The following is a 13325-nucleotide window of genomic DNA, read 5'->3' on the forward strand; positions in this document are numbered from 1 at the left end:
TGAAATAAGATTTAAATTTCATTCTACAGATTTTCCAGAATTTTTTTTTGGAATTTTAATCATCATAAGTTTGAAGAAATATTTCACAAATATTCTTCGTGGAAAAAACAGAAGCTAAAATGAAGAATTAAATTAAAATGTATTTATTATTCTTTACAATAAAAAACTTTTTTTTTTACTTGAACATTGATTTAAATTGTCAGGAAAGTAGAGGAAGGAATTTAAAAGGTAAAAAGGTATATTTGTTTAAAAATCCTAAAATCATTTTTAAGGTTGTATTTTTTCTCTAAAATTGTCTTTCTGACAGTTATAAGAAGCAAAGTAAAAAAATGTATGAATTTATTTAAACAAGTGAAGACCAAGTCTTTAAAATATTTTCTTGGATTTTCAAATTCTATTTGAGTTTTGTCTCTCTTAGAATTAAAAATGTCGGGCAAAGCGAGACCAGTTTGCTAGTAAATACATAAAATTTAAAAAATAGAAGCAGCTCACTGGTAAGTGCTGCTATTTGAGCTATTTTTGAGAACAGGCCAGCGGGCTACTCATCTGGTCCTTACGGGCTACCTGGTGCCCGCGGGCACCGCGTTGGTGACCCCTGATCTAAATATTTTACAATCAACAAAAATGCAACTAACACAGCAAAATATGAACGTGAAGGGTAAAAAAAAAAACCCCACCTACAATCTGATACATCTGATACATCACTAAGCTTTAGAACTTTGGTGTAAAAATCTCCTTTTTGACACCCGCATTCCAGGCTCTGGAAACACTCTGTGGAAACGCTCCCCACCCACACTGCTTGGTGCCTCGTCTGAGCTGCTGTGACTCAGATGACCATAGTAACTAATTAGATGACCATAGCAACTAATTAGATTACCATAGTAAGTAGTTTATCATGCAAAAGCGCAGATTCCAACCATTGTAATACTTTGTATAGTTCAAGACTTACGGTCATTAGAAAACATCACTGCACGTCATAATGTCGGCTACACTTTCCATCTTGAAGATATAAAAAAAATGATTTGGGAATGTCCGGCGGGCCAGATTGAAAAGGTATGCTCTACTATATAAGGAACCTTTACAATCTGCCGATTTAAAAACAAGGAAAAAATGGTAAGTAAACGCGTAAATAGACAAATAATTGATATGGCAAAAGTCACGTGCATAATTCCTTATGCACTTTATTTGAAATGCGGGTTATGAAGGTTAATATTGGCATCATTAAAGAGAAATTGTTGCACTTTTTCCTCACAAACAGACACGCAGAAGACGCAATTCATGAATTCCATCCCAGCTACTGCTAGGATGTCAATTTAAAAAAAAAAACGGTCAGAGGTCAAATCTATTAAACACAATACTCAATACGACGGGACTACTTTGCCATAACAGAGACAAAAAACAAGCACCCGCTTGCCATCTCCATATACAAAAAAAATAAAATAAAATAAAGCCTAACCACGTTCTTATTTTGTGAATTTAGTTTCACACTTAATGCAAAATGACAGTTCTTGGCTTGTTATCGGAGGCGATTGTATGGCGTGTGCACATATGTCTGCATGCGAGCGCTCACATTTGTCTGCACACACGGAATATTCAAATGTGCGACGCTCATATGCACACCGCGTGCGTGTGTGTGTGTGTGTGTGTGTGTGTGTGTGTGCACTCTATGTATGACTGCACTTTCACTGTCTGTCTGTGCAAATGACTGTGTGCATTTCCATGTCTGTATAAAAGGAGGGGGTGGCAGAGTTGGGATTTGGCATCCTAGATCAGCATCACGCAGACGGAGGAGGACCCAGGCCGGGTCTCATGGCCACACATGTACACCCCCCCACCACCACCCTCCAAAAAAATAGGTCAGTGGAGCAGTCTGCACACGCCATCATTGCACATGCACCTCTATCTGGCCCAAGGAATCACAGACTGTGACCGGGGCGTTCAACACCCCTCCGGACTGGGATGACTATGAATGTTGCATAAAGGACTGAGTGTACCCCCACTGCATGTAGAATAAAGAAAAAAAAAAGTCATGAAGATAAATGATGATGGGAAAGTTCTGCAGCAAACACAATGAAATGTTGTTCAATCAAACCAGCTGAGTTTATCTCTATAAATGACAGCATTTGCATGCATGGTGAATATGCAAAGAGTAGGACTAGCCAGGCTGTACTTCCCGACTTGTTACTCAAGGCTGCAAGGCTGCAAGGCAGCAAGGCAGCAAGGCAGCAAGGTCCCCCCCCCCCCCCCCCCTTGCATCCCCGCCCCGCACAAGCATGCATTGTTGCTGCGCCCCTGCTTACCTTTCATAGCTGAAATCACAAAATACATCATTAAGCTTCGAGTCCATAAGAGAGCAGCTATCACCCCGCACGGCAAAACCCTCCTCCGTCCGCCGCTGTCTCAGCAGCAGCAGCTGGCCAGCACAGATACTCTCTCCGCCTCTCCGCCTCGGTGAGACCACACCAGCATCCATGTGACTGTGACGTCAGCGCCCCGCCCCCTGGCTCCTCCCACCCCCTGGCCAGTCTCCGCCCGTCCTCTTCCCCCCCCGCCCATCTCCTCGTCTTTGATTGGCACCGCGCGCAGCCAATAGGGGCGCTGGGAGCTCAGGCCGCCCCTCCCCTCGCTGATTGCGGGACTAATCTAAGCGTCTTCTTATCTTTGCCGGCGCGTTTTTTTGTGTTCTCCTGGCGGGGCGATGTCAAAGAGGAAAAAAGAAGAAGCAAAAAATAGAGGAGATGGAAGTGTAATTTCTCCCTTATCCCTTCTTTCCTGTCTGAAGATGAGTGATCAGTGTGGGGCGTACTTGCCAACCTTGAGACCTCACAATTAGGGAGATATTCAAAAGGCCCGCTGGGTATATATATATATATATATATATATATATATATATATATATATATATATATATATATATATATATATATATATATATATATATATATATATATATATATATATATATATAGTTATGTATATATATATAGTTATGTATATATATATATATATATATATATATATATATATATATATATATATATATATATATATATATATATATATATATATATATATATATATATATATATATATATATATATATATACATATATGTAACAGGGTCAATTATGTCTTGTAAATAATGTATTTTATAATGCTTTATTATTGTTATAATTACACAAAATGTGTAAGTTACATGTAAATACCTGGATATTGTTCAATGTTTTGTCAATGTGGAACCATTGTCTCGTTGTCCCTCCTACTGCAATAATTACTGTGACACCTGTCTTTTTATATGCGTTGGACACGCCTTCCTACTTCCCTTTTGTCCACGATAACGGGAGAGGTAGGCGTGCATGCGACGACAGAAACATTGTCATGTTAAGGATTTAAGTTCACTATCTTTTTCTGTATTATATTTGTGTAGGGACTTGACGATGGAAACAAAGTTATTGACGACAATTGAATGTTCTGTATTGTCAGGTATGTTTATTTCACTGTTGTACGCCCTTTTGTCCACGATAACGGGAGAGGGACTTGACGATGGAAACAAAGTTATTGACGACAATTGTATGTTCTGTATTGTCAGTAAAGTGCAGCTGATCCATGGTGTCGGTCGTGTTCCATTAAAGACACACAACGCAGAGGAAAAGACCACCGGTTACATATATATATATATATATATATATATATATATATATATATATATATATATATATATATATATGTATATATATATATATATATATATATATATATATATATATATATATATATATATATATATATATATATATATCATACACATATATATATATATATATATATATATATATATATATATATATATATATATATATATATATATATATATATACATATATATATATATATACATATATATATATATATATATATATATATATATATATATATATATATATATATATATATAGGCAGCACGGTGGAAGAGGGGTTATTAGCGCGTCTGCCTCACAAAACGAAGGTCCTGAGTAGTCGTGAGTTCAATCCCGGCCTCGGGATCTTTCTGTGTGGATATATATATATATATATATATATATATATATATATATATATATATATATAGGGATGTCCGATAATATCGGAAATTATCGGTATCAGTTTTTTTATTATCTGTATCGTTGTTTTTTTTATTTTTTTTTTTATTAAATCAACATAAAAAACACAAGATACACTTACAATTAGTGCACCAACCCAAAAAACATTCCTCCCCCCATTTCTTTCTGTTATCAATATTCTGGTTCCTACATTATATATCAATATATATCAATACAGTCTGCAAGGGATACAGTCCGTAAGCACACATGATTGTGCGTGCTGCTGCTCCACTAATAGTACTAACCTTTAACAGTTAATTTTACTAATTTTCATTAATCACTAGTTTCTATGTAACTGTTTTTATATTGTATTACTTTCTTTTTTATTCAAGAAAATGTTTTTAATTTAGTTAAATTATTTTATTTTTATTTTTTAAGAAAGTACCTTATCTTCACCATACATACATGGTTGTCCAAATTAGGCATAATAATGTGTTAATTCCACGACTGCATATATCGGTTGATATCGGTATCGGTTGATATCGGTATCGGTAATTAAAGAGTTGGACAATATCGGAATATCGGATATCGGCAAAAAACCATTATCGGACATCCCTATATATATATATACACTACCGTTCAAAAGTTTGGGGTCACCCAAACAATTTTGTGGAATAGCCTTCATTTCTAAGAACAAGAATAGACTGTCGAGTTTCAGATGAAAGTTCTCTTTTTCTGGCCATTTTGAGCGTTTAATTGACCCCACAAATGTGATGCTCCAGAAACTCAATCTGCTCAAAGGAAGGTCAGTTTTGTAGCTTCTGTAACGAGCTAAACTGTTTTCAGATGTGTGAACATGATTGCACAAGGGTTTTCTAATCATCAATTAGCCTTCTGAGCCAATGAGCAAACACATTGTACCATTAGAACACTGGAGTGATAGTTGCTGGAAATGGGCCTCTATACACCTATGTAGATATTGCACCAAAAACCAGACAATTGCAGCTAGAATAGTCATTTACCACGTTAGCAATGTATAGAGTGTATTTCTTTAAAGTTAAGACTAGTTAAAAGTTATCTTCATTGAAAAGTACAGTGCTTTTCCTTCAAAAATAAGGACATTTCAATGTGACCCCAAACTTTTGAACGGTAGTGTATATATACACATTGGCGTTGTTAGGCCTATTTTAGGGGGGCTTAAATATTCTTAAGCCCCCCTAAATAATTTGGTGTTATATATATATATATATATATATATATATATATATATATATATATATATATATATATATATATATATATATATATATATATATATATATATATATATATATTTTTTTTTTATTTTATTTTATTTTTTGTACAAATACATGCCGACATATTCATTATAAAGTGGCCCAAATATGAGTTTAAATAAATAATCATATCACCTGTCATTATTCACTCAGTTTCCCCTCACTTCATAGCGTAAATCACCAAAAATGAATCCCGGGCGCGGCACCGCTGCTGCCCACTGCTCCCCTCATCTCCCAGGGGGTGAACAAGGGGATGGGTCAAACGCAGAGGACACATTTCACCACACTTAGTGTGTGTGTGACAATCATTGGTACTTTAAGGTAGCCAGCCCCTTTAGTGTGTCGGTATCCAATCCATTCCACTTGTTCATATAGAAAATGCCCACATCACTCAAAATCCAGTCCGCATTTTCTCTGCGACCTTGCTTGCGGTCCTTGGACTTGTTCATATAGAAAATGCCCACAGCACTCTTGTAAAATCTATATAAAGTAATATACATTAGCCTAATGTTAAAATAATGAAAAAAACATAATTAAATAGATCTGTTTTATTGTATTGTTACATTAATAGCTGTTGTATTATTATAGGATGGCTTGTTAAACATTTCATAGGATTTTCAGAGGGAGGAAAAACCAAGACATTTAATATAAAATGTAAAATGAAGAAAAAAAATGGTTAAAAGCCATCATCCCGGGGAGCATTTCATTTCGTCCCGTGCATTTTTTAAAAATAATAATAATAACAATGAATAATTTCTAAGTCTTTGTTAGCCGTTTGTGAAGTTTTGTGCTTGTGCGCTACGTTCGCTCCAGTCCTGTGCATCTCCTGGGGGCTAAGCCCCCCAGTGATGCCCCTGTATATGTATATGTATATATATATATATCCATTTTCTACCGCTTGTCCATTTTGGGGTCGCGGGGGACACAAAGCAACACTGGAGGTGACTATGACAAGTGCATTTTCCGCGTATGCGTACTAGGTCGCGTTGCGCCGGCGGACAGAGGGGGGGCGGGGGGGGGTCTTAAACGGTGGCATTGTTGTGTGTGGACACGGATAAGGTTAGGTGGGATATACCCTGGATAACCTTGTCCGGCTTAGTGTAAACAGGGCCTAAGCCCGGTACCGGTCCGTGGATCGATTGGTACCGGTCCGCACAAGAAATAAAAAATTTTAAAAAATCAAAAAAATATATATATATACACTACCGTTCAAAAGTTTGGGGTCACATTGAAATGTCCTTATTTTTGAAGGAAAAGCACTGTACTTTTCAATGAAGATAACTTTAAACTAGTCTTAACTTTAAAGAAATACACTCTATACATTGCTAATGTGGTAAATGACTATTCTAGCTGCAAATGTCTGGTTTTTGGTGCAATATCTACATAGGTGTATAAAGGCCCATTTCCAGCAACTATCACTCCAGTGTTCTAATGGTACAATGTGTTTGCTCATTGGCTCAGAAGGCTAATTGATGATTAGAAAACCCTTGTGCAATCATGTTCACACATCTGAAAACAGTTCAGCTCGTTACAGAAGCTACTTCCTTTGAGCAGATTGAGTTTCTGGAGCATCACATTTGTGGGGTCAATTAAACGCTCAAAATGGCCAGAAAAAGAGAACTTTCATCTGAAACTCGACAGTCTATTCTTGTTCTTAGAAATGAAGGCTATTCCACAAAATTGTTTGGGTGACCCCAAACTTTTGAACGGTAGTGTATATATATTAGGGCTGCAACTAACGATTAATTTGATAATCGATTAATCTGTCGATTATTACTTCGATTAATCGATTAATAATCGGATAAAAGAGACAAACTACATTTCTATCCTTTCCAGTATTTTATTGAAAAAAAACAGCATACTGGCACCATACTTATTTTGATTATTGTTGCTCAGCTGTTTGTACATGTTGCAGTTTATAAATAAAGGTTTATTTAAAATAAAATAAAAAAATAAAATAATAATAATAATAATAATTTAAAAGCCTCTGCGCATGCGCATAGCATAGATCCAACGAACCGATGACTAAATTAATCGGCAACTATTTTTATAATCGATTTTAATCGATTTAATCGATTAGTCAATCAAAAAAAAAGTTGTTGCAGCCCTAATATATATATATATATATATATATATATATATATATATATATATATATATATATATATATATATATATATATATATATATATATATATATATATATATATATATATATATATATATTATATTTTTTTTATTTTTTATTTTATTTTATTTTTTATTTTTATTTATTTAATCAAAGCAAAAAACACAAGATACACTTACAATTAGTGCACCAATCCAAAAAACCTCCCTCCCCCGTTTACACTCATTCGCACAAAAGGGTTGTTTCTTTCTGTTATTAGGGGTGGGGGAGGGGGGGGGTGGTAAAACATTACAATCATGTGTGCTTACGGACTGTATCCCTTGCAGACTGTATTGATATATATTGATATATAATGTAGGAACCAGAATATTAATAACAGAAAGAAACAACCCTTTTGTGTGAATGAGTGTGAATGGGGGAGGGACGTTTTTTTGGCTTGGTGCACTAATTGTAAGTGTATCTTGTGTTTTTTATGTGGATTTAATAATTTTTTTGACATTTTTTTATTTTTATTTATTTATTTAAATTTCTTGTACGGACCGGCACCGGTGGTTGGGGACCACTGCTCTAGGCCACTGAGCAGGCAAGAGGGAAACATCAGGAACACAAAAGGACGACACATGAGCACAGAGCTCCTGCCACCAGCAGCCACTACAAATAAAAATAAATAAAAAGTGTGGGGCCACAGCTTCTTCCCGTGACCTCTCAGAGGACTTGCACCACAGAGTTTTGACAGGTGAAGAGGGGGAGATAGCGGCAAAAAAAAATGGGATGATCCCCCCACCGCCCCACAGCGACCAGGCGATGAGTTCCCCCCCGCCCTGCTCTTCTCTCATCCTCATATGATAATCTGTTCTGACTGGGAGCCAGCTGCCTCGCTCTGATACAATATTCTGGTTTTAGTGCCATCCAGCCCGGGCCAATAACCACGTGGCAGTTTGGCATTTCCCAGAACAAGCTGCTTCTGCTATCGTCTCAAGACAAACAGCCGAGCGGCGTCGCTTTCAGACGCTACAATGTTTCAAGAAACAAAAAAAAAAGAGGGAGGACTAAAAAGGGGAAAAGAGGGGGGAGAAAAAATATTTGTTTACAGCATGAATATTTCACGTTTGGAGATCGTGGAGCCTCATTTGACATTCTCTTTAGACGTGTGTGACATTAGCAACACGACTGCATCGCTGCATATTTGCAGGAGAGAGATGATGCTTCCGGCGGGAGACCGTGCCATATTAGCCATGCAATTGTTACAGACGTTGGGAATAGTTATTTATTCCACTTTTAAAGGGGAGCTGCACTTTTTTTAAAAATTGGAATCCCGCCAATCGTTCACAATCTTTATGAGAGACAATCTGTCCTTTCTAGCCCGTCCATCAATCCATTTTCCACCGCTCGTTACTCTCGGGGTCTCCTAGCCACTCTGGCAAATCATATTGTCGAAAGATGCATTTTACCACCGATAACGTGTCGTCATCACGCTTGCAGTGTCAGGCGAGCGCGCAGAAAGGGATCGCTTTTTTAGTCAAATCGTCGGGGAAACGTAAAATTGTGCAGAGTTTTTAAACATCAGTGGTCATATGACTTTTTTTTTGTTCAGTGTAAGGAGAAGGCAGTTTGTCTAATCTGCAATAAAACAGATTATATATGTACATATACACACATATATATATATATATATATATATATATATATATATATATATATATATATATATATATATATATATATATATATATATATATATATATATATATATACACACACACTACCGTTCAAAAGTTTGGGGTCACCCAAACAATTTTGTGGAATAGCCTTCATTTCTAAGAACAAGAATAGACTGTCGAGTTTCAGATGAAAGTTCTCTTTTTCTGGCCATTTCGAGCGTTGAATTGACCCCACAAATGTGATGCTCCAGAAACTCAATCTGCTCAAAGGAAGGTCAGTTTTGTAGCTTCTGTAACGAGCTAAACTGTTTTCAGATGTGTGAACATGATTGCACAAGGGTTTTCTAATCATCAATTAGCCTTCTGAGTCAATGAGCAAAGACGTTGTACCATTAGAACACTGGAGTGATAGTTGCTGGAAATGGGCCTCTATACACCTATGTAGATATTGCACCAAAAACCAGACATTTGCAGCTAGAATAGACATTTACCACATTAGCAATGTATAGAGTGTATTTCTTTAAAGTTAAGACAAGTTTAAAGTTATCTTCATTGAAAAGTACAGTGCTTTTCCTTCAAAAATAAGGATATTTCAATGTGACCCCAAACTTTTGAACGGTAGTGTATATATATATATTTTTTTGATTTTTAAAAATTTTGTATTTCTTGTGCGGACCGGTATATATATATATATATATATATATATATATATATATATATATATATATATATATATATATATATATATATATATATATATATATATATATATATATATATATATATACACACACAAACATACATATACACATATATATATATATACATTTACACATACGCACATATATATATACATATACATATATATATATATATATATATACATATATATATATATATATATATATATATATATATGTACATACATATACACACACACACATATATACATATATACATATACAATATATATATATATATATATATATATATATATATATATATATATATATACATATCTGACTTTATCAGTGAATTCTCAGAGTTTGTCGCTGATCTAGTGACGCACGCCGACAATATAATTATAATGGGGGACTTTACTATCCATATGAATACCCCATCAGACCCTCCGTGCGTGGCGCTTCAGACTATAACTGATAGCTGTGGTCTTACACAAATAAAAAAATGAACCCACGCATCGCACCGGTAACACGATAGATCTAGTGCAGTGGTTCTTAACCTGGGTTCGATGGAACCCCAGGGGTTCGGTGAGTCGGGCTCAGGGGTTCGGCGGAGGTCGAAACACACCCGACTCATCGTGTAAAGAAAAGCTTCTCCCTATCGGCGTATTACGGATACGGCAACAGCTGACTGGTTTGCAGGTGTGTAATTTGTTGTGAGTTTATGCACTGTGTTGGTTTTGTTGTTTGAACAAGGTGATGTTCATGCACGCTTCCTTTTGTGCACCAGTAAAAAAACATGGTAACACTTTAGTATGGGGAACATATTCACCGTTAATTAGTTGCTTATTAACATGCAAATTAGTAACATATTGGCTCTTAACTAGTCATTATTAAGTACTTATTAATGCTTTATTCGGCATGGCCTTATTATAACCCTAACCCTCTAACCCTGGCCCTAACCCTCTAACCCTAACCAAATAACTCTAAATTAAGTCTTTGTTACTTAGAATAGGTTCCCCATACTAAAGTGTTACCAAAAACATATAACTTTGTCTTCAATTTGAAAAAAAAACATCATTTTATTTTTCACTAAAGAAGGGTTGGGTGAATGCGCATATGGTGGGGTTCGGTACCTCCAACAAGGTTAAGAACCACTGCTCTAGTGCTTGTCAGGGGTGTCACCACCTCCAAAGTTATGATACTCCTGTATACTAAAGTAATGTCCGATCATTGCCTCATAAAATTCAAAGTTCTGACTCATTGTCAACAAGCTAATAATAATAACTGCTTTAGCAGCTGCAACATTAAAGGCCTACTGAATTTTTTTTTTTATTATTTAAACGGGGATAGCAGATCCATTCTATGTGTCATACTTGATCATTTCGCGATATTGCCATATTTTGGCTGAAAGGATTTAGTAGAGAACAACGACAATAAAGTTAGCAACTTTTGGTCTCTGATCAAAAAAAGCCTTGCCCCTACCGGAAGTAGCGTGACGTAGTCAGTTGTTCGCCTCCTCATATTTTCCTATTGTTTTCAACGCAGCTAGAGCGATTCGGACCGAGAAAGCGACGATTACCCCATTAATTTGAGCGAGGATGAAAGATTCGTGGATGAGGAACGTTAGAGTGACGGACTAGAATGCAGTGCAAGACATATCTTTTTTCGATCTGACCGTAACTTAGGTACAAGCTGGCTCATTGGATTCCACACTCTCTCCTTTTTCTATTGTGGATCACGGATTTGTATTTTAAACCACCTCGGATACTATATCCTCTTGAAAATGAGAGTCGAGCACGCGAAATGGACATTCACAGTGACTTTTATCTCCACGACAATACATCGGCGAAGCTCTTTAGCTACGGAGCTAACGTGATAGCATCTGGCTCAAATGCAAATAGAAACAAAATAAATAAATCCCTGACTCGAAGGATAGACAGAAGATCAACAATACTATTAAACCATGGACATGTAACTACACGGTTAATAATTCTCAGCCTGGCAAAGCTTAACAACGCTGTTGCTAACGACGCTGAAGCTAACTTAGCAACTTAGCAACCGGACCTCACAGAGCTATGATAAAACATTAGCGCTCCACCTACGCCAGCCAACCCTCATCTGCTCATCAACACCCGTGCTCACCTGCGTTCCAGCGATCGACGGCGCGACGAAGGACTTCACCCGATCACAGATGCGGTTGGCGGCTAGCGTTGGCTAGCGCGTCTGCTATCCAAGTAAGTCCTCCTTGTTGTGTTGCTACAGCCAGCCGCTAATACACCGATCCCACCTACAACTTTCTTCTTTGCAGTCTCCATTGTTCATTAAACAAATTGCAAAAGATTCACCAACACAGAAGTCCAGAATACTGTGGAATTTTGAGATGAAAACAGAGCTTTTTTGTATTGTATTCAATGGGCTACCGATACTCCTGTTTCACTGGCTACGTCACGCGCATACGTCATCATACATAGACGTTTTTCAACCGGAAGTTTAGCGGGAAATTTAAAATGTCACTTTATAAGTTAACCCGCCGTATTGGCATGTGTTGCAATGTTAAGATTTCATCATTGATATATAAACTATCAGACTGCGTGGTCGCTAGTAGTGGCTTTCAGTAGGCCTTTAATGCCGTCACAACGATGACTCTTGCTGGCCTTCGGTAATGGCGCCATTCCCAAATTATGTAGGCTCTATTGATAACGTCTCTAACTCCCCACATCTGCGGTCCCCTCCAAGGTTTCTCATTGTCATCCCATTGGTTGAGTTTTGGTCTTGCCCTGATGTGGGATCTGAGCCGGGGACGTCGTTGTGGCTTGTGCAGACCCTTTGAGACACTCCTGATTTAGGGGCTATACGAATCACCTTTGATTGAACTCACATTGTGTCAACACTCTTTTCCTACTGCCCGGTGTCTAGTGAACATTATCATGCACAGGCTGACAGCGTCTCATAAAGCCTAACCGAGAGAGAAAATAATCAAGCCCCGGTGAACTTCTGAGAGCAATGTCAAAGACGTTGAAGCCACGTCTTCTCCCCCCCCCCCCCCACCCCCGATGAGTCAAAAGACACACACTGGAGCGTCGCCACAATCTGTGGTCGCCTCTCAAACTGACTCGTCTTTCAGTCTTCCTGGAAACGACCGCAGGTTAACAAACTGATGCTAAACACTCACGTAGAAGCTTTTCAAACTGCACTTACACGGACACACAACACTAAAAGCTTGTGGCATACCAATCGGTGGAGTTCAATTACGCACCGATTGAGAAAGAAACGATTTATTTTATGAGACAGTTCAGCAAACACTACAAACACCTGGTATTGACAAGGCACCCTGAATGCATCATTTATCATCCTGTTAGGTAACCAGCCACAACGTAAAAGGGCCCCTCTAATGCTGACATTATTTGCACTTATCAAGATTCAAGATGCTTTATTGTTGTCCATTCTTTAACATGTACAAGACACATAAGAACTGAAAT

The 13325-nt window shown here is 37.1% G+C and overlaps 1 protein-coding gene across 1 annotated transcript in view; it reads right to left on the bottom strand.

Moving 5' to 3' along the window:
* Positions 1–2398, bottom strand: part of LOC133658846 (nuclear receptor ROR-alpha A-like) — a 157946-nt gene extending 155548 nt beyond the window's left edge. Inside the window, exon 1 of the mRNA XM_062061300.1 lies at positions 2301–2398. Coding sequence (XP_061917284.1) covers positions 2301–2331 — 31 coding nt within the window. The 5' untranslated portion in view covers positions 2332–2398. The remainder of the gene's footprint in view (positions 1–2300) is intronic.
* Between the last annotated feature and the right edge of the window lie 10927 nt (positions 2399–13325).

This window comes from Entelurus aequoreus, linkage group LG10, assembly GCF_033978785.1.
Source record: "Entelurus aequoreus isolate RoL-2023_Sb linkage group LG10, RoL_Eaeq_v1.1, whole genome shotgun sequence".
Lineage (NCBI taxonomy): Eukaryota > Metazoa > Chordata > Actinopteri > Syngnathiformes > Syngnathidae > Entelurus > Entelurus aequoreus.